This window comes from Camelus ferus, chromosome X, assembly GCF_009834535.1.
Source record: "Camelus ferus isolate YT-003-E chromosome X, BCGSAC_Cfer_1.0, whole genome shotgun sequence".
NCBI classification, from domain to species: domain Eukaryota; kingdom Metazoa; phylum Chordata; class Mammalia; order Artiodactyla; family Camelidae; genus Camelus; species Camelus ferus.
This window is the reverse complement of record NC_045732.1, coordinates 10,468,562-10,495,017: the sequence shown is the minus strand read 5'-3', so window position 1 is coordinate 10,495,017 and position 26,456 is coordinate 10,468,562. Positions and strand designations below refer to the sequence as shown.

Genomic DNA, 26,456 nt, shown 5'->3' with positions numbered 1-26,456 from the left:
GAAATTAAAAAGTAGATTAATAAGCAAATAAGCATATATACTATTTAGTAACTCACTGTTTAGTAACTCTGGTCCTTTTAAAGATTCGTAAGAGTATTCAATATAATATTGTTACTTAATGTTAGTAGAGTAACAAATTTCTATAGTTCTTTAACTGTATGAAGTGATAATATATAATCAAAATACAAAGAATATAAAGTTAACATATATTAAAGAATTTTTATTCTTCAGTTTGGCTTTGGTATAGCAAAATGATAAAAAAAAATTTACCCACTTTTGAATTATTTTGCTTATTTTCGACTCCAGAATTATGGCCAGTAGTAACTTAGCTTCGATGTTTATTAGGTGCTTACTTTTAGCATTTGCTTGAGCTGATGCATTTTGTTTCCTTTGTAATAAAATTATCTTCGTATAATTATTCTATTATAATATGTCACATCGGTCCACTTTAAAGGAAACATATAAATTATTTTCCGCTATGAAGATTAACCTGAGAAGCATTAATTTAATTGGCTCATCTCACAATTGATAACGTCACTGGAATTTAATGAACTTCACTGGGTTTCAAATGCTCTGTGGAAATGGGAAGTTTTGATGATATTTGATGCCCTCCAGTAGAAGGCTGAACCGAACAGAGCTGAGTGCTGAAATGAGATACAATCAAAATGTGTGTTTTTAAGGGGCTCCTTTGGCTCAAAAGAACATAATGAGGAATTTCAATAATGTAACACTTCATTTTTCCCTCTTTTCTTCATCTTCGTGGAGATCCCAGGTCTTCTCTCAAGGAGGTTGAACATAGTAGCTCAATTTACTTATTGCTTCTAAGAGGGGAAGTATCTCTAAAGTAGCTTCTAGCTGGAAACAGTCTGTTCCCTAAAAAGCTAACCGATTTGACTTCTTTACATAAATATTCCAAAAGCACCACAGAAGCATTATACAGAGCCATGTTGATGTGTGAACATACTTTCAACCCCTGGAAGTTACTTTCAACTGTTACTTATAATTATTATTGTTTTCTTTCATCCTTTGAATTGTTACCATGAATCGCTTCTAACCTATTCGTAGTAACCTCACGTCAGAGTTTCAGTCTGGGTTATATTATTGAGAAGTCTGTATTGCGGAGATGAGGGTTCTGATTCAGGATCAGTAGGACGTGCTCTGACTGCTTTTCCCCTCAGTGGTGATGCTTTTAAGCTGATTTGTTAACATGCTCTTACCCTCTCCCATTGGTTCCAACCAGGGGCCGTATTTTGAGACATTGGGTTTTCACAGATGGAGGTGGGGGTGCTGCTGGTATTTAGTGGGTAGGGGTCAAGGGTGTTGCTAACATGCTATGACACAGCTCAGCCTCCCCCAGCACGGATACATCCAACCCCAAATGTCCACAGTGCCAAGGCTGAGAAACCCTGCCTGTGTCCTCAGGATGAACAGTGCATCTCTTACCAGAAGTCTGCTCATGTTGCTCTCAGGGGTAGAACGGATTTTCTCAGCATGCGATACATTGTGCCACGTCGGTGTGAAGCCCTCAACCTTGATCTCAGGGGTAATGCAAATGCCGTGTGACATGTTCTCTTCAGATAGGATTCTGTTTTCAAGACTTTCCCTTTTGGGGGGGGGCAGGGGTAGCCTTTACTTTACTAATAATTGCAATGTACAGAAGATATAAAGCTTTTATTGCTGTCAAGTAAAGATGGAAGGATGGCTGTTACTGCTTACCTTTATGTTCATGCTGAGAAGTGTGACGTCATTTCAAGTAGCCTCTCTCACAGCCCTTGAATGTACTAGCAGCAGTCTCCCTAACCGCTAGACCTACAGAATTCAGGTCTCACACGCCTAGAGGTGTCTCCCGCGACTGTCCCACGCTTATGACTCTTGTCCCCAAAGTCAGCAGCTGCTCCTCTGCTCTTTGCTAACTTGGAAAGTAGAGTCTGTGATAGACGTCACTTATCACAGTGCCCTCCTTCCCCAGGTAAGGGTTCCCATAAGGCTAGAGGCCTAGGTATGGCTAAAGATACTCTTGCCTCTTTTGCAAAAGTGAATTATGGGGAGTTTTGAAACAGTCGATCGTTTTCCAAAATCAGAGGGGCTTCATGAGAAGTCTTCCTGTAGGAAGGCTGGCAGTTGGAAATCTCAGGCGGTTTGTGCTCTGCTGCTGACCTCTGCCGAAAGCCTTTCGGCTCACCCTTCTGGGTCAGGCGGGCGTGGGCATTCCTTCCACCCCTGGGCAGCTGGACATGTTGACCACCCTCCATCGATGTGAGGTTGCACACACCTCCCAGGTACTCTTCTGCCTCAGTGCACTTCTCCCACAAGGAACCTGGGCTTGCATGTCGAGGGACTTGTACTTGAAGGTGAGTCGTCTTATGGTATGAGAATGGGAGGGCCAGATTCAGTCGTGCAATGTTGGATTTAAGCTTAAAATCGTGTTCACCTGTATCTCGGGGTCATACATCATTTTGCTACATTGACTGATTAGCAGAGAATCTGGTGGTTACAAATTGCAGACACACCTCCTAATTTTTTTTTTTTTTCATGGTAAAGACCTTTCCTGGATAACATATGCACTGTTAGGAATGAATAAATGAGTGCCAGTTCTTGCATGGGTATGTCTACAATTTATCTGTTTTTCAAGAAGCCATTTCATTTTCAAGAGGTCATTTTTTTCCAGGTGACAGACACAGAGGAAAAAAAAAGTGTTTCGACTGTCCTATCAAGCAGGAGGTAACCTCATTATTTTCATGCATCTTCTAGATTTATTGCTTGTGGGTGGTTTAAATATGCTGCCTAGAAAATAGTTATTCCAGAATTAACATGAAAGTAGAAACATTTAAAGTTCTTTAGAAAGATTTCACATTTTTACACGGCCAGTGTCTTTTTCTGGACTCAGTGTGATTTGAAGTAATTGCTGTCATTGGCCCGTGGTCCTCAAGTTCAGCCTGCATGAGCATCACCTGGAGCCCGCATGGACACGTCCTCTTGGGTGCTCCTTCAGACTTACTTAGTCCCCGTCTTGGTGAGGGGTGAGGAGGAGCCCAGCCCACCCTCTGAAAGAGACTGGTCTCATGCTCAGCCTACCAAGTGGGAGAGACACATCTGACAATGTGGATCTCTTCAAAATGGGACAGTTAAAGATTGCTACATTTTTAACTTACATGACTTTCATTTTGAATTGTTCTTAATATAATTATATATTGGTAAATGTATAAACATAAAAGATAGTAACAATATTGAGATATAATTCACGTGCTATACAGTTTACGTATTTGAACAATTCAGTGGTTTTCCTGTGTGCTTGCAGAGTTGTGTAGTCAGCCATCAGCACAATTACAGGCGATTTTAAACACCACCCCCAGTGAAACACTGTGGGCGTGAGTAGTCACTCCCAGTTCCCTCTCATCTCCCCAGTCCTGGATAAGCCCTCATCTGTTCTCCTTCCTGGGTAGATTGGCTCCTTCTGAACATTCTGTTTAAATGGAATCATATATACATAGTTTTCTGTATTTGGCGTCTCTCACTAAGCATAATGTTTTTAAGGCTCATCTGTACTGTAGCAAGTATCTCATCAGTATTCCACCCCTTTTCATCACCAAATAATATTCCACTGTGCATTTTCATTTCATTTATTCATTCATGACTTAAGGGGCATGAGGCTTGTTTCCACTTTTTGACTACTATGAATAGTGCTGTTACCAAGATTTATGTACAAATGTTGGGTGGTATGGATGGGATTATAAACCTCTTGGACTTAGTTTATCCTTAAAATTTTGCATTAAATTTATTGTAGAACCGTCTGTTATAATATGAATATAAACTCTGTTTCGGCGTTGGTCCACATTGCAAATTCCTGATGTAATAAAACTCAAGTGTCTGACATGAAGACTACGACAACAGTACAAAACCAAAGTGGTGCCTTTTTGGAACACTAAACACTAACCTTAAATCAGCATGAGGGGCGATGTGGTTAATACTTTTGAGGAAAGACGAGTCGGCTGCCCCCACACATCCACACCATTTATGTCGTTCTGTCAGGTGACATTCCATGGGCACATGAACGTAACCGGGTTCTGTATTTAGTACTAGAGGTGGCATCTCTCTGGGTTTAAGAAATCCACAAGGTTTCCAGTCAAAAGCATGTGTATTTGTTTGTATGTGTCCGTGTGTGTGGTTAGCTTTTCCATCTTCTGATTTTCACGTCTTGCACTTTGTCTTTATAATATTCTTTTTTTAAAAAAAAATTTTATTGACATGCAGTTGATGTACAGTGTTAGTTTCAGGTGTACAGCAGAGTGATTCAATTATACATATACATACATATATTTTCTCAGATTCTTTTCCATTATAGGTTATTACGAGGTATTGAATACAGTTCACCATGCTGTGTAGTAGGTCCTTGTTCATCGATTTTATATATAGCCATGTGTGTCTTTTAAACCCTAACCCCTAATTTATCCCTCCCCGCCCTTTCCCCTTTGGTAACCATGGTTTGTTTTCTAAGTCCGTGAGTGAGTCTATTTTTGGTTTGTAAATAAAATTTGTATCTTTTTTTTTTAAGATTCTACATATAAGTGATATCATATGATGTTTGTCTTTATGATATTCTAATGGAGTGAGGAAGGATGACAGTTGTTAAGGGGGTTAATTTTCCAATGCATATTGCCTTTCTTTTAAAAAGAACGCTGGAGTAATTGCATCCACCTTACAGAAAAGGGAGAAAAAGTGGATCACAGGAAATAAAATATTCTAATGAGAAGATGAATGTTAGGACCACTATTCTATTTCACCAGACACTTTCCTGAAGCCTCTTTTTCCCTCTTCCCACACATCTGATTACTATCCCCTCATTTAGTTGGCAATGTATTGCTTTTACTTCTTTGCTGTGTGTGTGTGTGTGTGTGTATCTGTACTCGGTTATGTTTAGAATGACTTCAGATTCATCAAATAAATTATTTTTTATTGCTTTCTTGCCTGTAGAATTCCTTTCTCTTTGGGATTCCCTGTGTCTGACTAACCCGCTTATTTCCAGTAATTTCCTCCCAATTTACAAATGCTTATTTTTCTTCATATAAGCTGATCTACTGAAGTATCATCTTAAAGAACAGTGTTGGACAAAGTACAGTCCTGTTACAGTGGGAAAGCATCACTCTGCCAATTATAATGACATTAGAAAACTGTTTTTGAACTACTGATCTGGGTCATATTCATTGATTTAAGTTTTTAGGGACCGTCTCCTTCTGGAGTAGAAATTGTAGCTTTGACTTACAGAAATAACCAAGATTAATCATGTTCCGCAAAAGCTTTCTCATACAGACTTTCTTTTGATAGAATGAGCTCTTTATCGGCCTAGAATAGCAAACGTCTCTTAATAGCCCAACAAGTTTCCTGAATTGAGAAGCATTAATTTCAAAGCTCTACGATTTTATTGCAAGCAGAAAAAAAAAGCCCCATAAGTAATATCTTCAATGTTTCCAATCTGATGTTTTACAGGTTCCTTTTGCTAATTAAAAAGTCTGAGGAAAAGGCTATGCTTTGCTCCCCACCCCCTTAAAGCAACAAGTGAGAGCTGAGTCTGCAAGAGAGAGAAGGCTGAGTGTCTCACGGCTTAATCGAATTGATTCGGTCGGGCTATCGGTGCGGTGGGCAGCCGATTTACAAGTGCCTGATGTCTGTCGAGTGCAGGCAGAAGGGGGGTTGCCCTGCCAAGAGGGCTTTCTGAACCGGCCTCCCTGCCTCCCTCCCTCCTGTTGGGAGACCTCGCTGAAGACAAACAGATGCCTGCTGCCAAAACGCAGGACTTAACCTGACCCTCCGCCCGCTCACAAAGGAGGGCTTTCAGGTCCCCAGGGAAACAGCCCCTGCATTTTATCAGGCCGTGAAATTCGGAGTGAAAAGCCCTGCCTCTGGCTGCCTAGCCATGCAGGCAGCGGTGATGGTGCTGCAGGAGGGCGGGGAAGCAGGGCCGGGAGGATGGACAAAAGGACAAAATGGCAGCGCACCAAGGGGCCTGCCCCCCTTCTCTGACTGCTAGGTGGTCTGTCAACTCCTGAGGAATCGTCCTCGTCCACCAGGCACAAGCTCATTTCGTCTTCCCAGTTTACTCTGGATGTGGATGGGCTGGAGGGGGTACTGGGAGCCATCTCTGCACACGAGGGTCCCTGGTCTGCCTCATTAGCAAATGGCAGCAACTCCATTTCCCAAAAATAAAAGCGAGAGAAGGTCACCGTTTCGTGGGAAGGACTTACCCTGCTGGACTAGTCTTGACTCTCTAGGAGGAATGAGCAGACTGCATTTCCTGTAGAAGGCACCCTTCTGTTTTTCTTTGCTGTGCCTCCTGAAATACGGTCTGTATACGAGTCAGTTGCATTTCCTACGCACAGTTCATACAGTGGGTACGAGTTTCTACTGTTTTGCAGAAACACGTAGAGATGCTGCGAGCATATGAAAGAAACAGAGGAGAAGCGTCGCCCACTGTGTAAAAGTGCACCTATTAGGTGCCACCAGGAATCAGTCAGACGTGCTTGGCCCTCCGTGATGTGGTTGCATTACCATCGCTGAGCAGAGTCTTGGCTGAGTTCACTGCTACATTATTCAGCAGATTCAACGTGCTTTAGGTCAGTCTCATGAACTCACAAGTGGACAACAAACTGAATTGGGCAGAAAATCGTAAAACCTGTGGGAGAAATACCCTTGGCTTTATTATAGAGACAGCAGTTACACCGCCCAGTGGAGTCATCTGCCATTACCCTGAGCTGCCTGCTCAGATTTATGGGCTTTGTACATCTTATCTAAAATTTCCTAAATAGTTTCATGTGTGAGGGAGACTATTTTTGAGCTCCTCTAAAATGGAAGAAAGCAGGCTTTAATATACCAACTAGGTCATAAATACCACATGTGTCTGTAATAATATAGGAGTGTCTGACTCTATGTTCTTTCCAAGTGCATGAAATCTTACTTAGGAATTTTACCGTTTCATAAAGCAGCTCTCTCTCCCAGGCTGTATTTATTAGGTCATTAAAGGACTGGTTCTAGAAATGGCGCTGGATATTTGGAGAAACGGAAGCTGGATCATTTGTCTCTGATAAAGGGAACATAAATTTCTTCGATAACAGAGTTACTTTCTTTCCTTCGTTTTACACTTTGACATCATGCCTGTGGTGCTTCTGGAAACACATTCAGCAATTACTCTGAGGATTGCTAAGATCCCAGATTCTCTTTGCTCAAAAGCTACAGCTTACTCTGAGTAGCCTGTGTGTTATAAATCACAAACACCTTTCATCTCACAAACCAGCAGAAACCTTTGGGGTGGATCTACGTTGCTGAAATTTACAGCTTTATTTTCATGCTTCTGAAGATCAAATCCGACAAGAACATCCCACTGCTTTTGTTCCTCATTCTCTTCCTACTCATTGTTCTATTTTCTGTCTAGTCATCCCTTCATCCCTTTCACCCAGGGAGCTCTGGCCAACTCCGTGCCAGGGGGAGGTGGTCCCCACTGGTCCTTCTCTCCTTTTTCTATAGCATCAATCCCACGTGTACTAATGGCTTGATTAATTTTGCCCTCCAGCACACTTAAGGCTGAAGCAGGCAGACTGTCTTACGTGCCCATGTTTTCCCCGTGTCTGTTTTCCCCGTGTCTCTCACAGTGTCAGACGCATAGATGTGGCTCAACAAATACGCATACTGGGAAGGTAGATAGGTAACAAAGTGAAGGCCATTTATAAATTAACGCGGGTGACACAGCAGACAATCAGAGAAGCCATGGCTATATTCTTCACGTTTTTGATAGCATAGGGGTTAAATCTGAATGCACATCTCTCATCTTTAGTCCCTTGTGTCAGCCAGCGTTGATGCAGGAAACAAACTGCTCTAGGTACATAAACAGGAAGGAATTTAATACAGGGAATTTGGTGCTCCTGAAATGACTGGAAGTGTTGAAGGAAGGGGCTCTATCCAGACCTGCAGAAATGACTCCAGTGCACTGTAGAGCTGACCTCTCGCTGGCTCTGAGGCCTCTCGGGAACAACTATCTCAGAGCCCAGCATCCCCCCCCCCCCCCCAGTGAAGTCTCCCCAGGAGACATCCAGGAAGCTGAGGACTTGAGGACTACAGGCAGAAAATCTTCACTCTTCCACTGTGGTTCTGAACAGCAGAGACAGTGAACACGGGACAGGCAAGAAAAACACCTTCTGCTTCACTTCTGCCTTCAAATGCTGCATCAGTGCGTTCATTAGCATAGCCAAATTAAATTCAGAATCTTAGTGATAAGGTCATCTGGGAAGTGTACTTTATTCCCTTTCCCACTAGAGGGAGTGTATAATGGATGCTGAAGGCAAACTCTTGTACTTTTCTTTTAACACTCTTGTCCTCTCCAATTTGGTGGTCACTAGCCACATATGGCTGTGTAAATTTAAATGAATTAAAATGCAGTAAAATTAAACCTTTAGTATTTTGGTTACACAGGGCAGATTTCAAGCCCTCACCATATTATAGGTCATGTATGTCTCTCATCTCTGACTGATGGCTACCATATTGGGCCGTGCACGCATACAGCATTTCCACTCATGCATTATGCTGGGCACCACTACTCAAGATGATGCAAAATGCCTTCGTCTTCTGCACTTTTTGGTTCCGCAGAGCAACTGATGATTGAATAAATGAGTGGAAAAAGTGAGCCTAGACTTCACCAAACGGGGTTGAATTTGCTGAGTTGTGATGTGCAAAACAAAAGGAAACTTCTTTGGTTGGTTCTTAATTGTGTCTCAGGTCAAAAGAGTCATGAGAGGAAATCAGCTAAGAAACCTGTGTCCGCCTTGCCCACGGTGTAAGGAAGGCTTTCCTAGCCCTTGCGGAAAATCTGAATCATTACCGAACCTTCGTGATGATCCAGACCTGCTAAGTTTGCACTTGCTGTTAGTTTTGACTGGGCACACAAGTCACTTTAATTGTTACTTCATTATAAAGGAATTCCATCGGACACAAGAACCTCAATATCACTCTTTTGGGGGTGAAGGGAGAATAAAGCTAAATATCCAAGTGAGATTGTGCAAGTTCTGAGTATGGGTTGAAAGACCGAATAGGTTCTATATAAATAGGGTCCCCCACCCCAACTACTCCACAGCCTCCTCCCCAGTGTCTTCTTTTCAGCTTCTGTAAAGTAACGAAAATTACACCTCAATCGTTAATTTTGAGCAGACCTCCCACATTATGCCTGCGTGAATGGGTTTGTTCAGAGATGCCCTCGTGTCCCAGAGGCCCTTTACTGGCGACAAAGCTGGGGTGCTTTGATCTGGCACAGGAGACAGGAGACAGGAGACGGGCATCCTCACAAGCTTTGGCTCGCTGGTCCTCTCAGGAGCATGCCGTGTCTTCCTGGAGCTGGAAGTGTCGGCAGGCGAACCCCAGAGATCCATATTAAGCTGTCAGTGTAACAGGCTGCATCTATGTGAAAAGGGTTACTGCTGACACTCTGGACAACGTGACTGTAAGGATTTGCTTCTTTCCTGCATTCTTGCTTAGTACCTGCCACGATCACTAACCTCTCAGACAAGTAGATTCAATTTCTCGAAATTAATTGGCCACAGTGTCTGTCTACCTAGGCCCTTCTTACGTATTGCTGATAGAAACAATCTTACTAACCCAGAGCACATAGTACAAATAAGATACTGAAATATGCTGTACACCAGAAACTGACACATTGTAAACTGACTACAATAAAAAAAATTTTTTTTAAGTAGCTCTGAGAGGCTTAACATAGGGGCACATTTGCAAAACCGAGTGACTCCCGTGACGTACGCCACAGTTTGTAAGTCCAGGAACTCAGGGGGAAAAGACAGCAGGCCACCCAGCTTGGGAACACGATTGACACGGTTCTCCAACATCACCAATTACACGATTTCTTAAGAATTGTGTGATGTTAAGAAAGTGTGTAGGAAAAATATATACGGAGATGAGGATCAACGCTAGACTGGCCTAAGCTTTTAAATGTGGCATGAAGGGAGAGAAGTCCTAATCTCCATTCAGCTTGGGGCATGTCGGGGAGGAGCCCCTTAACCTGGGCCTCAGCCATGTCAGGACCCTGCTGTGCGGATTCAGTTCTGCCTTTCAGCAGGGAGGTGGCGCCTGGCTGTTTAAGCCCACAGCCCGCTGTGACAGGGGACTCCCGTGGAGCTGTGCAGAATCGGACCGAATGGAAGCACGAGATGGCTCTTGATTCAGCCTGAATGTCTGACTAACGGCAATGACAGCTTCCCTGAGGTATTCTGATTACCTGGGGGTCACATGGGAGAAAGGAAGTGGTTGATTTGGTACCTGCAAAGGATACAGATGCTGTGATCAGACTATAACAAAAAGTGTACACGTGTGTGCGTGTTACACTTTCTGGTCTTGAAATGACAGAGAGAATATTTTTTCTAGCCGTCGTTGAGTTTTTGAGCACACGGGTGAAATGCACATTTTTAATTTTCCCGGAGGAGAGGCTGTCTGTGGACGTCATCTGACTGAGCCATCTGCTTCTGTGGTACACTTCCCACTGAGGGTCACTTCTCCAGTGTCTTTAGGAAAATGTTCAAGTTAGGACCTAAGTTTCCTCATCTGAGGGAGAAGAACCTTTACGTCCCTGCCTTGGCCAGGCACGAAAGTCAGCTTTTCCTCGGGGGATTTGTAATAGAGATGGGCTGATTCTGCTGATTTTAGAATTTCTGTATGACTTTACGCAGCAAGTGCAAATACTCCTGAAGGCGAATCAATGCCCAGGATGTGTCATTGAATTGTTTGCAATGGCAAAATAAGTAGGTTATACTCATTTCCTATTTTCACTGTGAGAAATGCTTTGCTTTGATGTTGCAAAAAGGGTTTATTTAAGACAGAGGAAGGAGGGACATTCTCAGAGGTGAACTGGACCACATGGCTGAATGAACTCGTTTCCTGTGCTTTATAATTAGAAACCAAGACAGAGTCAGGATGATTGGGGTCTTCACACAACCTCCGTGGAATTACCCTGGGACCCCAGGACGCCTGGGGCTGCTCTGGCCTCAGGACCCTTAGGGTTCCTGAGGCTGTGGTTAACCACCTGTTTATAGAACCTGGTAGATACAACTTTACAAAGCCTAGAAGGTGCTTGTTAAACATTGTGGGAAGATATGCCATCTAGTCAGGATGGGGTTTCATACCTCAAGCATTTGTTTCTAATGCATTTGTCTCCATTTCTTCTTACAGCTTGTTTATAGCCACTTTGCTATTTTTAAAATCACCTTTCCTCTGTAGATATATGCCCATAACAGAGCTCAAGGATGCCTGTTGAAGAAAATTTGAGATTTTGAGTAATTTTAACATTACTTGATGTACTGATTTTTAATTTCTAACTTGATTTTAAACACTTCAGAAAAGTTACGAGAATAGTACAAAGAACTTTCATATACCTTTCCTCTAAATCAGGGTACAGCAAAACGTGCTGACAAGGACTAGTGAATATTGTTGCCTTTCTTGGCCATGCAAACTGTTGCAGCTGTTCAGCTCAGCTCTTGTAGCACAAAAGCAACCACATATACAAGTGCATAAAGGAGTGCATGTGGCTGTGTTCCAATAAATTTTAAACAACCTTTTTCATTGAAGTATAGTTGATTTACAATGTTGTGTTAGGGGGAGGGTATAGCTCAGTGACAGAACAGATGCTTAGCATGCACGAGGTCCTGGGTTCAATCCCCAGTACCTCCATTAAAAAATAAATAAAATCCAATTGCTTCCCCCCCAAAAAAAGACAAAACATACAATCTTCTTAGTTTCAGATGCACAACAAATATATATATGTATATACACACACACATATACATACATATATATATTCTTTTTCAGATTCTTTTGCATTATAGGTCATCACAAGATACTGGATACTGTTATGCCATAGGTCCTTGTTGTTTATCTGTTTTATGTAATAGTAGTGTGTATATGTTAATCCCAAACCCCTAATTTATCTCTCCCCCTCCCCTTCTCCCCTTTGGTAACCATACTTTGTTTGCTATGTCTGAGTCTATTTCTAGTTTGTAAATAAGTTCATTTGTATCATTTTTTTTAGGTTCCACATATAACTGATATCGTATGACCTTTGTCTTTGACTTACTTTATTTAGTATGATCTAATTTCTAAGTCCATCCATGTTGCTGCAAATGGCATTACTGCATTCTTTTTTGTGCTTGAGTAATAATACTTCATTGTATACATATACTACGTCTTCTTTATGCAGTCATCTGTCAGTGGGCAGTTAGGTTGCTTCCATGTCGTGGCTATTGTAAGTAGTTCTGCTATGAACATTGGGGTGCGTCTACCTTTTTGAATTAGAGTTTTCTTCGGATATATGCCCAGGAGTGGGATTGCTGAGTCTTATGGTAAGTCTATTTTCAGTTTTTTAAGGTACCTCCATACTGTTTTCCATAGTAGCTGCACCAATTTACATTCCCACCAGCAGTACAGGAGGATTCCCTTTTCTACGCAATGTTTCTTTCGTTTATTATTTGTAGACTTTTTAATGATGGCCATCCTGACTGGTGGAAGGTGATACCTCATTGTAGTTTTGATTTGCATTTCCCTAATAATTAGTGATGTTGAGCATCTTTTCATGTGCCTGTTGGCCATTTGCGTGTCTTCTTCGGAGAAATGTCTAGGTCTTCTGCCCATTTTTTGATGGGTTATTTGTTTTTGTTTGTTTGGGTTTTTTGTTGTTGGTGCTGGGTTTCAGCTGTTGTTTGTATATTTTGAAAATTAATCCCTTGTCAGTCAGTCACATCATTTGAAAATAATTTCTCCCATCCCATAGGTTCTTTTTGTTTTGTTAATGGTCTCTTTTTCTATGCAAAAGATTTTCAGTTTAATTAGGTCCATTTGTTTATTTTTCCTTTTATTTCCTTTACTTGAGGAGACGAATTCAAGAAAACACTGCTGCGATTTATGCCAAAGAGTGCTCTGCCTTTGTTTTCCTCTGGGGGTTTTAGAGTATTCAGCCTTACATTTAGGTCTTTAATCATTTTGAGTTTATTCTTATATATGTTAGAGAATGTTCTAAATTCAGTCTTTTACAGGCAGCTGTCCAGTTTTCCCAGCACCACTTACTGAAGAGACTGTCTCTTGTCCATTGTCCATTCCTGCCTCCTTTGTCGAAGATTAATTGACTGTAAGTGGGTGGGTTTATTTCTGGGCTCTCCAAGACCAGTAGGTAGGTCTGGCCCAGGCTCCTGTGGAAGGACGGCTTTAGCCCTGGGTGCTGATGAGTCGGACATCTTGTGTGCGTTCTCTAAGAGTGAAGTCTATTTCCCCCAGTCCTGTCGTGCTCCTGCAGTTAATCCCCACTGGCCTTCAAAGCCAAGTGCTCTGGGGGTGCCTGACTCCTGGGCTGCGGAGCCTGACGTGGGGCTCAGAACTCTCACTCCTGGGAGAGCCTCTGTGATATAATTGTTCTCCAGTTTGTGGGTCCCCCACCCAGGGGTGTGGGGTTTGATTATATCACGAGTCTGCCCCTCCTGCCCATCTCTCTGTGGGTCCTTCTTTATGTCTTTACTTAAGGAAAATGTTCCTTTACTGGTAGGAAATGTGTCCTTTTCTGGTAGGAAATGTGTCCTTTTCTGGTAGATTCCAGTCTTTGTGGTCGATGGTTGTTCTGTAGTTAGCTGTGATTTTGGCGTGTTCGTGAAAGGAACTCCTTCTCCTCCGGCATCTTGGCTGCCGGCAGACAATGTTTTCTCCTTTCTGTTCTCTGGGACCAAAATGCAGACCAGTGTGGTAGATGCTTTCAAGATGCAGATTTAAGCTGTCCAGCTTTTGCCATTGGAGATGAGACTAGAAAATAATGCTCCTCAGAGGCACGGAATTGCTACTTCTTTCTTTAGTGTTAGAATCATCCTCAGGAACAAGTCTTAGCTCGTCAGTGACGGTGAGAATACTGTTTCTGACACTTTCCACAACTCCTCTGTTTCATTCATTCCACTCCATTGCATCTCCGCAGCACTGAGAGGCACAACTGCTTCTTTTTGAAAGATACCACGGCAGTGGGAAAGTTTTAGTCGAAGCAGCCTCTTCAGATTTTTTGATGCAGTACAGCCAGGGTGATGTTTCTAGACATGTGTCCTCTGGGTCAAATTACAGCAGGGCACGACTGTCCCACCAGGTCCATTTGCTTGCGTCGCAGCCTGCCAACTGCTGAGATGCAGGCCGACGTTTGTGGCCAAGCAAGCTTATTCACAAGGCAGCTGTGCGAGGAGAGACCAGAGGACACGCCTCAGACCCACCTCCTCCACCAGATTTTATTTGCAAAAACAGATGGTGTGTCACATTTGGGTCCTGCTTTCGAGTTGTTGACCCCAACCTAGATTTATCAGTTGTTAACTTCTACTTGCTTTACCGCATTCTCTTTCTTTTTTTCAGAGTACTTATAATTGTTATTTTTTCCATCCATTTTTTAAAAAAGTTGCAGACACCATGACCCTTTACCCCTAAATTGTTCAGCATATATCTCTTCCACAACTGCTGTGGAACTTTCGAACACAGGGAATTTCACAGTTGATGTACTTCTGTGACCCCATATTTGGTCTGCGTTTAAATTTCACTAATTGTGCCAGTAATGCCCTGTCTAGCATTGTTTTCTCTGCTTCAGGATCCGACCCATCAGCATGCTTGCATTTAGTTGTCACACAACTTTAGTGTCCTTTCTTCTGGGAGCAATCTTTGACCCTCCTTGCCTCTCACACCACTGGTGCTTTGAAGACCAGAGGCTTGTTGCTTTGTAGAAGGCACCTCATTCTGGGCTTGTCTGATATTTCCTTGTGGTTGGAGTCAGGTTCTGCTCTTTGCGCAGGGACGCTGCCTCAGTGGTGATGCTGCTGTGCTAAAACCAGGGGCACACCAGGTGGCTTTCCCCGGGAGGTGTTTCCTTTATCACTCAGTTACGGTGTTTTCTCCAGGTTTCCCCACTGTAAAGCTGTCACTTTCTCCTCATTATTAATGGCCTTTTAGCCTTTATATTTTAAAAAATTTTTATTAAAAAATTTTAAAATTGAAGTATAGTTGATGTATAATATTATATAAGTTACAGGTATGCATAATATCTTTTTCATTTGAGAAATAACCATGGGGATATTATTTGACACTTGAGCACTATGCCAAGATGCCATAGCAGGTCAGGAGGAAAATCGAGATGCTGAGGACATGTGCTTCGTCTTCAGTGGAACAGAATTCCCTGATGGATCTATTTCAAAAAACTTCGTGGAATGCATAATGGTGCAGTTCCCATGAGAGAGGACACAGTGAGAGGAGGGTCTTCCGATGATAACTTCCTGGATTCATTTCTTTTTTTCCATTTTAACTGTTTGTTTCTAAACACGTTTTGCTGAAACTAAAAAGAACTCTTAATGTTAGAACTCCGTTTATTGTGAGAGATGGTTGTGATGAAACGAGGCCCAGGTTTCTTGATAAACATCATGAGGGAGAGTAATTATCCTGTGAATGTTTCAGAGAAAGTTGGCTTGTGATTGGAGATATCTGAGGCGTGACATTGCTCTCCGGGGTTGGCTTGCTAATCCTCTGTGGTTTAGGCTCTGATGATTGTTCAACTGTACTTTCATGGGCTGTCCGCCAAAAGATTTCATTATTTTGGCAAGACACAGTGCACTTTTCCACACACAGGATTGTAACAATTTCTAGACCAATTGAGAACTGGAGAAAGTCCATGAATAATTCTAAAGACAGTACGGTGCACATATTTTAGGAACTATATTGGGGGGAAAACCCACTTCTATCTAAAAAACAGATCTACAGTTTCCCAGAGAAACGTGCTGCTATTAATTCAGAAAACAGAAGAGGTCTTTGGAAACTTCTGTCGATAGTATTATTATATGTGGTGAGTACAGACCTGTATGAACAGAAAAGTGAATATTTTCTGTGAAACTCCAAATTTATTCTGTACATCCAGGCAACCATCCAGACAAAAATTAACTATAAATCACTATTTGACTTTTTATTATTCAACAGAAAATTTTTTTGTGAAACCATACCATATGTTCTGTAAAACGTGCAGGGCTGTAGCCTTAGATTTTTTCCCTTCTGAATCCACCTCTGCCCACACAGACAAGAACAGTGCACAACTGTCGTAATTTGGGCCCCAAAATGGCACTTTAAAAACAATTATTGGAAAGTGCTTCAGAGACCAGAATTAAAAGAACTTTTTCTTCTTCAATTAAAAGGAAGAAGGTAGATATCAGGGAAATGTGAAAGAATGAAAATCAGTTCTCCTTTATGGTCCTCTGGAAATGGAAGGGGACCAGATTCATGGAGCGTCTACTATATGTAAACATTTAAAAGTGTTGTCATTAAAATGTTTATTTCCAAAGAATCCTCTTGGGCAACTGTTACTCTTTTATATATCAGAAACCTCAGACCTGACTGGGATCATCAGTTTCTGTGTCCTTCACTGTGTGGTCTATCCACTCAAGACCCCTCAGGCCCAGCCCCAGAATTGTACCTGGAAGGACCCATATCTAATTGTCAGCACTTTCTCACCACGTTGGAAACCTGTGACTGGCTGGCATGTGTGACTCATGACCACTGGCATGTATCTCTGCATCCAAATTCTTACATCTGCTAAGCCGAACAGCAAATTGAATGGCCTGTGTCCAATCGCAGCTGGAGCCGTGGACCTAAATGCTGCAACCCAGCCATTGCTGCTGTGAAGCTGTTTTAGTTGCCAAATCTGGAAAATGCAGGGTTGGATTCTATGCCATCAGAGATTCCTTGCCTTTCTGAAATTCTGTGTTCCCACGTCATAAGCCTTGCAGCTTTCCCTGGGACCTTGTATGTTGATTATTTCTTGTTTGTCCTGCGTCTTCAATCAGACCCCAGTTCACCTGACCCTTCTTTTCTGCCAGCCAGTGTGTCCCCCTCTCTTCTTTTTCGCGTCTCCTCACGTTTCAGTCTCCTCGTGCACAGATGCAAAAAGAGGGAGCGAAGTGGAGCAAACAAGAACATTTTCCTGAACCATGAGACGTCCCGTGTTACCATTCTAGCTCTTGCCTATCCCAGTCCCCCACAGTCTAGACGCGCCAGTCTTCATTGTGTGTGTGTGTGTGTGTGTGTGCAGAGTTCATAAATCTAGCAGACACACCACTTAGCATGACACTGTGGTAATGAAATTAAGTACATATTTATGAAAGGAATGAATGATGTAGGGAGGAAGAGAAGAGAGACTTGCACATGCGCATCACTAGCTTCCCCTTTCTCCAGAACACCATGTCCACAGTTCCAGCAGCTTGGCGGGCATCCCTTCCTGCACATGCACTACACACCCCAGACTCGTCGTGTTAAACACTTAATTCCACGTCTCTCCCTGTGTTTGTGTCTCCTGCACCCTCCCTCTTATTGGCATGGTCAGGTCATTTCTGAGTGGGTTGAGAACGTTTGGTGCCCCCACTTACTTACAGTGTTGTCTTGGCCCCGAATCTACTGACAATGCTCAAGTCCTCCTCACCCTGCCAAGCTAATTCAGGAGCCCTCCGTTCTGTGAAATGCTCTCCAGTTATCCCACGTGGAGCTACGTATCACTTCTTCAGTTTCTTATGGGACGTTATTCTTCGGTCATTTCTTGTGTGCTTCATTGCTGTCCCCTGCTTTATCCACATGCTTCCCTCCCATGGAGATTATAGGCTACTTTAGGGCAGAATGAATCTTGACCAGATTTCTCCCCTCCTTACTGAATAGATGAGCACCTTGCACAAAGGAAATATGAATCCGTATTTGCTGATTTAGCAGATGTTAGTCTGAGCAGGTTGAGCTGTATGGAGTTCTACTTGCTTTGTTTTAATGTTAGGTTCCGTCTATTCAGCGTAATGTAATTATGGGTTCTATTTCCTTGACGATTGGGCATGTGTGGACATTTGTATCTTATAGGGAACTTTTTTGCTTCAGAATTTTTGGTGGTTGCTGTGCAGATGATATAATTTCTGTTGCTTTATTACTTTTATGAGAGTGTTTAATTAAATATAAGGTATGGGATTTTGTGCCAAGCTGTCCGGATGGTAGTTCACCAAAGCAATATCAATCATTTCCCTCTTCGTCAGTACTTTGGCTCATAAGAGTTGGATCTCTCTGCTGGTGGTGTACATAAACACCTTGGAATTTGTAGGCACCTAGAGCTTCCTGGAGCCGAGTCCTCCTTGGGATGGTAATAATTAGTCATCTCTTGGATTTGCGAAGTACTTTTCAGTTTCTAAATCCCCTTCACACGTATCATCTCATTAAATGCCTTGCAGCATGTGGCATGCATAGAGCAGTGCTTCATGGTGGAAATAACATTCCTTTGGATGTGCCAAAGCCTGGGTCCAAATTCTAATTCCCACAGTCTCAACCATTGTCACATGCTTTGTTTCCTCAACCTCGCTAAACTGCAGTTCCCTCTCTGCAAAATGTAAGGATAATAGTACCTAATTTTATGTTCCCGCGTGGCTTTGTTGTGAGGCACCGTGGAACAGATGGTTTTAAGCGTGCTCCATACATCTGTAAAGGTTCTGGCACTCTTTCATGTTCAGTGATAGCTCCGTGAGTTAACGTGGGGGATTGTGTGCCCATATCTGAGTTAGCAAACCGAGGCTCAAGAGTAGATGTGATGTTGGTCAGCTGTGGAGTAGACACGTGGCAGAGCTGGGGCTCACACCGGAGCTCCCATTGCCCTGTTCTGTGCTGGCTGCACTGTGGTCCTGCTCTTGGGTAGTTCTAGACTCCGTCCCCTCATTTGCCTGCTCAGTCCCATGCACCTCGTGAAGGATTGCAAGGGGGTTAGCAGGCACACTCCCTCCTGAAGAGCAACTGAAGGTTGTGTCACTTCAGTACAAGTCATAGACTCCACAAATCAGTCAAAAGTGAAATGTGAGGATTCTTGGCAGAAACCCTAGACGCTCCATGGTCGCAGAGAGAGGAAGTCAGCGTGCACTGTGTGGACAGCAATGGTGAAAGTTAGATGGTTTGAAGCAGCTACTGATCTGAGTGAAGAAGGACTGAATGGCTTCTCTTTAAGAAAAAAATGTAGTAATAAACTGGAATTGGAAAGGATCCTGGGTTTGGGGAAGAGAAAAGCAACCAGCTTCACTGGAAACAATTTATACGAGGTTGAAGAAGATGGTTAGACATGATTTGCTGGTTGACCAGATGTTTTAAATGTAAAACCATACATTTTGGGTTTCACTTGATAATTATTGACTACTTGTATCAGGGACCTCACATTTTCAAAACTGTATTTTAGAAGGGCGAGTGTGACCAGATTACATAGAACTGTTCCGTGATGAGAGCTCGTAGTCCTAAGTAGCATTTGCTCCTCCATCCTGGGGAAGTCGTTTCTCAGGATCAGCCCTGTTACTGTGGTTAACACACTGCATTTCTGTTGCATGTTGTTCACAAACTCTAGACCTTGGCACAGTCAACATCTGGAGCCAGACAATTTTTTTTATTGGGTAGGGGGGCTCTCCTGCACGTTGCAGAATTTAAGTAGACTTCCTAGGCTCTACCTACAAGAAGCCAGTGCCTCTCCCCTCAGTCGTAACAAACAAACAAGTGATCTCCAGGCATTGCCACATGTCCCCTGGGAATACAGAATCACTCCCATTTCAGAACCACTTCCTTCGAGCAATTAAAATAATTTATTGCGTATCTTATGACGTAAATAAATTACACTAAAAAAGACCTGTACAGTGTAGGGCAGTACATTTAAACATTGGGCGGGTTTACAGGCATTCTGTGTCATTGGCTTCTCTGTAAAGTTTGAGTGCCAGGCGATTCTGGACAAGAAGCGGAGGCAGTGAGGAACGGTTGTTTCCTGGGTTTGAGGTGAGCTCCCCAGTGTACCATCCTTCCTCACACTCCCAGTTATCCGATATTTACCCCCATAACTCGTAGTCATTATTTGCTTGGTCCCTGGAAATATCTGGGTGTCTCAACCTTAAGTGCTGGTTATAAAAACACTTAAATTTATCAATAAATTTATTTCACAGGTGTTTTCTGAGCTGCTACAATGTGCAAAGAATACTTTAGTAAATGTCACAAAGTCTGTGCTCGTGCACCTTACATCCCAGTGGGACACTGAATGAACATGTTTACTACTGGACTGTTTAAAACATAAATGTAATGTAGAATTGTCACCTGAGCAAGTGCTATTGCGAGTGTGTCTTCCTAGATTAAGTAAAAAATAATTGATAACCTACATTCCAAATGATGACCTGTGGGATTAGCTGGCTCAACCTTTTTTTAAAAATTTCTCTGAAATTTGACGTTTTTCTTCATTGAGCCTGAAGCAATAGCCTAGGAGGAAATGACTTCAAACAGCTGATCGTCCTAAACTTGAAAGCCTGAAACACTTGCTGAAATATTCTTTGATTATTGTTTGGTTTTTTTTTTGTTTGTTTTTTGTTTTGTTCTTTGTAGTTTGAGGCAATATATAATCACGGTCCTCAAATGTGCAGTTGTCTGCTTGTAGTGTTATTTCTCTCCTGTTCTTTTCTCTCATGGAAGAGGAGATTTAGGGCTACCCTTTTCTGGGGCAAAACTTTATGTTTTATTTATTTAATGTTACCTTTTCTTACGATTCCTCGGAGAAAAAGGACGTGTTTTCTTCTTGCTTGAAGTGTGAGAGAAATGGCTGTCACTTTTTTCCTCTCTGTCTTTTGTTGAACGCATTTTACCTGGACAACAGCCCCATAAAAAAACAGAGATTTGGCAGATTTATCCTACAGAGATGTACTCAGGTGTCCCCATCTGGGCTGTTCTGGTCAGGCGGTTTTCACAGAGGATTACTGAAAGAAAATGTTGGCCTGTCATTAATAGCATTTTGAAACATATCTTCAGATGCTACTGACTAGTGGTTACTGGAAATCAGGAAAGCATGCAATTGAAACAGAACTTTAAATATGTTGTGTATACCCGATGCTAACAGGTTCGATTAATAAGGAGAGGTGCAGTATGTGTTGCTGCCGTTAGCATTTTAAAAGTATACCCATGTTTCTAAACAACACCTGTTTCGTATAAGGTATTTGTTCTCCAGGTTGACTTGGAATGGTGGCTATCACAAAGCACTGACTTTTTCATGCCCTGTAGTTGTGAAAGTGTAACCGTATGCATGTGATACTGTGTTTTCCAAATTTACATTTTCAGCAGTGACAGAAAGCAAGAATTGCATTATTATTTTGAGATGTTTTTAGCCTCATTGCACTGAACAGTTTTTATGTGGGAACAAATGCTTGTTGGATGTTTCCTGAATGAAGTGACAGAGAACTTAACTTGTAAGTTGCTGAACGTCTGTCCATGAAAAAACCCAGATCTTGTGGAGTGGTTGGTTCTTCTCCATCGTGCGACGCTTCTCCAAATGAACAAAGTTGCAAGGTGTTTTAAAGAGTGCCATTTATTCATTTTAAGTGCTCTTGAGAAGGAATTAGATCTAAGCATATTTATTAAATGACGACTAAATTTTTTTTGGCTGGGAGCCAACGTCTTGACACGCATAAGGATAGCTCTGAGGGTAAGGCATTGGGTGTACCTTTAGGAAACGAGACTGACTCTAGGGAATGCGTAAGGTAGACAGGTTTCAAGATTATTTCCTTGCTATTCAAAAAATTTAGAATTGTTGTAGGGGTGAAAAATTGTACACTTGTTTTAGAGCATGCTTGGGAGAAGTGAATACAGATAAACTTGGGACAAGCTCATAGAGGTCTTGGGAAAGAATCACTGAAGAGCACAGGGTTTTAAAATTAAAATAACTAAAGACAAATTGTTCATATGCAACAGTAAAGAATATGACATCTAGAATACTTTCATAAGAAATAGATCAATTCTTAATGTAACGTGCATGAAACAAGAAAGTGACATCATAGACTGTTTTCCATCAAATTCTACAGCAGTTTTTTTCCCCAGCCTTTCTGAGATACAGTTGACATAACACGCATTGTATAATTTTAATTGCACATTGTGTAAGTTTAAGGTGTACAGTGTGATGATTCGATACATATATATTTTGGGAAATGCTCTCCACAATAAGGTAGTTCTTTTTAAAGCTCAGTGTAGCATCTGGATCTCCAGGAGAGCTTGCTGGAAGAGATTCTTGGGTCCCGATTGCAGAGCTATGACTCTGTAGGTCTGGGGGCCACTCACAGGCTTGCGTTTCTAATAAACAACAGCGTGATGCTTATATTATTGGTCACTGATCACACTGTGAGAGCAGGGCCGTGACAGATGGACACTTGATACACAGGCAGTGGTTTGTTTTCATATGTGCATTTTTGACTAAAAAAATAGCAATGGATATTTGAAAATTAAATTTCACCATAGAGTTTTCCAGTTTATCTTTTAAACTATATCTTTATTTTAAAACAGGGAGGGTACTAGAAAGTAGAGTGAAAGAATAGCACAGGTGTATATCCTGAATTCTACATTATACATGTCAGAAATTTAATTGAGAATTTTGATCTCAATTGGAAAATTAATCAATAATGAAATAAGAGTCATACAGATAAAATAATCACGAGCCTCTGGGAGCCAGGGGTATGCCAGTTATTTAGACAACCGACATTTAACGATACATGATGATTAGCTTTTAATCATTAATAATTTAATAGTTAAAAATTGTGTTGAAATGTAATTTTGAGAATATGATGTCCATTCATATGAATGTAACAATTTCCATCGTGAGGCCTCTTCCTACAATGTATTATACAGATAGTATATATAGTGCTCTCTGCTACTATGTTTTGTGTGATAATTATGCATTGTATATGTATTAATAAGCTGTATTTACATTGTTTATTCAATGTTACTGTTTATCATTCTGTGCTATTGTTTATTCAGTACTATTTGACATACGCACTTTGTTCATTCAGTTCTGTTACTGTTTATTGTCACAGTTGTGACTGAACAATGGATCCTGGGTATTATCTTTGATTTATTAAAATACATATAAATTATTGAGTATAAGTATAAATTATATGTAATACTAAATTTCTTACATATAAAAATATACATATTCAAACTTTATTCTGAAACTCGCATGTCAGAATCTTGTGTTCAGCATATTCAATATATTTTAATAGAGAACTTAAATTGGGTAAATGTTGGATTCACTGACATAAAGACATAACTTAACATGTGTGAGATGTATATACATATATTTAATACTTCAGTCACTTACAGAAGAGCATATATATATATATATATATATATATTTTCCCCCTAAACGAAGGCACTAGAGATTGAACCCAGGACCTCGTGCCCGCCAAGCACGTGCTATACCCCCCACCCCACAGCCAAAGTAAAAGCAAGTTATTATTGACGTTTATGAGAAGAAAACATTGATCTGTAACAGCAGCCTTTAGAAGATATTTGTTATTGAATAAACAATATCTCCTGTCCAAGTCGCTGTGCCTGCCAGGCAGTGTCACACCTTTTCCTAGATGTCACCTCCAGCCAGACTGTGCCGCTGTTCCTTTTCAGCCGTGTTGAAACACACGTCCAGCTGTCCCCGCTCTGTAGTGATGCTCTCGCTCAGAGCCCTGGGACACATGGTTAACGTGAGCCTCTGATTAGGTAGATTTCCTAAAATCACCAAGGAAAGTAGGCACCGAACAGTGAGGATGGCGCCCAAGCAGGGTCCTTTCCTTTTCCGCTTTGTTTCCTGACCGTGTTTACCAATTTATTTCCCTCGTTCCTCTCTCCCAGTGCCTGGAGCCCTGCAAGGCGTCCTGGGACCTGCGGAAGCAGCAGTGCCAGAGCTTCTGTGAGGTAAGACTACGGGGCCCAGGGGCCGAGGGGCACCTGTGTTCGTCTGTAGCTTGGGGGTGCATGTCTGTGGGCGTGTGTGTGAATTCACATTAAAAAAATTATTGAGGCGTCTTAAAACCGAGCCACTCATGCTTCCATTATTGATTAATCAGACAGAAAAACTACTCTGATTACCTTTAAAGAAAGGTGCGAGTGGCTGCCCTCCTCCGACCTGGCGCCTTGGCTTCTGTGGTCGTTCTCTGCGCCATGTTGACATCGTCACGCCTCTTGGCAGAGGACACCCGTTACTCGTGGTGCAGTTTCTCAGACATTTTCATCTGACTTCTCACCCCTCGGGCCTCCCGTGTCCTGGGCTGACTCTGGCCCGCCTTTTCCTGTGTGGAAGCATGTGACGTTCCCTGTGCTGTCACGTAGGTAACAGAGCGTTACTGTCTTGGGCGACCACTGTCTGAGATCATCAGTTGTGCGACAGACGGGAGAGCTGCTTTGCTGAACTGTCTGCTCCAGGGCAAACCAGGGACCCAGGGGGCTGCTGTGAAGCGGCCGGGAGGATGTGCACCCAGCTGACCGCCCGGTGGCCTCTCGAGGTCAGGAAGGTCGGAAAGTCCACAAGGGCTGTGAGAACAAGGGTTGGAAGAGCCCACGACGGCCGCCCAAGCAGCGCCGTGGAGTGTGGTGGGGAGGGACCAGAGGACATGCCCATGTGGCATCAGAGTGAAACGACCTTGCAGGGCTTCTTCACATGGAACTGGGGCTGGTGGGGGACTTCCGAGGTTCTCCAGACAGACGTGGAGGCTCTGGTCTAAGCTCTGTGCTGTGCAGGAGGTGCATGTGTGGTCGTCACCTGGGGGTCACCTTGGAGGATGCACAGTTTCCATTCTGAGAGCACAGTGGTGGAATGAGACAATGATAACTTCCCCAGTTTCATGGTGCATACGATAATGTCTGTAGTTATGACATCTTCTGACCTTCCCAGTAAGCATGGAGATTAATCAAGGCATGCAGTAAGTCCACAGAGTTGTGTGTGGAAGCCGCAGGGGACTGGGATGTTGGAAGTTGTCCAGTCCCACCCAGGTAGCAGGACCAGGTCTAAAACCCCGCCTCCGATGGGTCCCACTGTGTCCAAGTGCTGCTGTGGCTGGACTCCCCGTGGACAGTTCCACGGGGTCGTAATGTTACAGGGTTATTTTAGAAAAGTGTTGAGTGTTGTTTTAGAAAAGTGGAATGGAAGCATTTCTCACCTGCTCACACAATGAATACATGATCTTCCTCAATCTCAATTTTAATTTGCTCTGAAAGTTTCTACTCAGCGTTTTGTGACTGTCTGGAATCTCGGTGATTTTTGCAAACTCTTATATAATAGCATCTGTTGCCAGAAGCACCTCGGGCTTGAGGATTACCATCACTGAAGTCTTTGGAAGCGTTTTGTAATTGTGAACGTTAAAACGCTTCAAATGATATATAGCACTGGCAGATGTTCAAAGTTACGTAGCCAGTTGCTCTGCTGTTGACCCCTGTGGCTAAGCTAATGACTTAGTGTCAAATCAGATAGAAGAACTCTCCTGTGTCTTTTCGTATCCAGCCCTTTTCTGGATGTTGGAGATGGTACAGGGGAATGTAAATCATGGTATCCGCTCCGCCAAGGGAGCTGACATAGTATCCTTCAGTTTTTACAAAATATCTTTGGGCTTCTTCAGGGCTCCAGTCCAAACTTTTCCAGCAAACATGCTTACCTGGGGTTCAGTTTAATGTATCTTTCTATTTCTTACCTCTAGCTGTACAGCAAATTATCCCCAAACTTCATGGCTGAACACAGCACACATTTCTTACCCCACACTTTCTGTGGGTTGGGAATCTGTGCACAGCTTAAGCTTCTAGGTTGTAATCAATCTGCTGGCTGGGCTGCATTCTCATCTGCGGGCTCAACTGCAGGAGAAGCTACTTCTGAGCTCCTTGCAGTTGTTGGGAAAACTGCGGTCCTGTTCTTGATGGCTGCTGGCTGGAGTCCGTGCTCAGCTCCTACAGGTCGCCAGTGGTTTCTCCCCAGTAGACCCTTCATCGACAGGTCACAGCAGGGCTGTTTACTTCTTCGAGGCCAGCAAGAATCCGGATCTCCAGCCTGCTGCGACAGAATTTTATATAACACTGGTATCTGAGAGCAGGTTCTTGTCTCATCACAGGAAGAATTCAGAAACGAGACACGGAGGTCAAGAAAGCAAAGCAGGGATTTATTAAGTGACAGGCAGGACTCTCCTGGGGGAGAGCAGGCAGAGCCAGGTGGGTAGCTGCCCCGAGTTTCTCTGGCAAGTTGGTTACATGGGTGTAAAAATGAATGCATGGAATATTCATTGACAGGGAGGGGTTTGGGGGTCCTCTTTCCTGATCCTCATCCCAGCTCCACCTTCCTGAGGGAAGGAGAGATTTTTGGTCCTTATTTAGTCAAGATGGGGAAGTTGGATGAGGTTATAATGGGTGAAAAGTTGCATTTGGATGAGGTCATAATGAGTAAAAGGTTACATTTGGGTGGTAGAGATTCCTGCCTTGTCCCACCTTTCTTTGTTGGCCTCCAGGACACTTGTCAAACCAAAATATGTAGTTTCTCATCAGTTCGGAGGTTCTTGCTTTTCTCGGTCTGCTCAAGGACCACCCCCCCTTGTTCATAAGATGTATAG

The 26,456-nt window shown here is 42.7% G+C and overlaps 1 protein-coding gene across 1 annotated transcript in view; it reads left to right on the top strand.

The window, feature by feature from the left end:
* ANOS1 (anosmin 1) overlaps positions 1–26,456 on the top strand; it is a 170,402-nt gene that overhangs the window by 73,808 nt on the left and 70,138 nt on the right. The window contains 1 exon segment of the mRNA XM_032475311.1: positions 23,722–23,784. Coding sequence (XP_032331202.1) covers positions 23,722–23,784 — 63 coding nt within the window.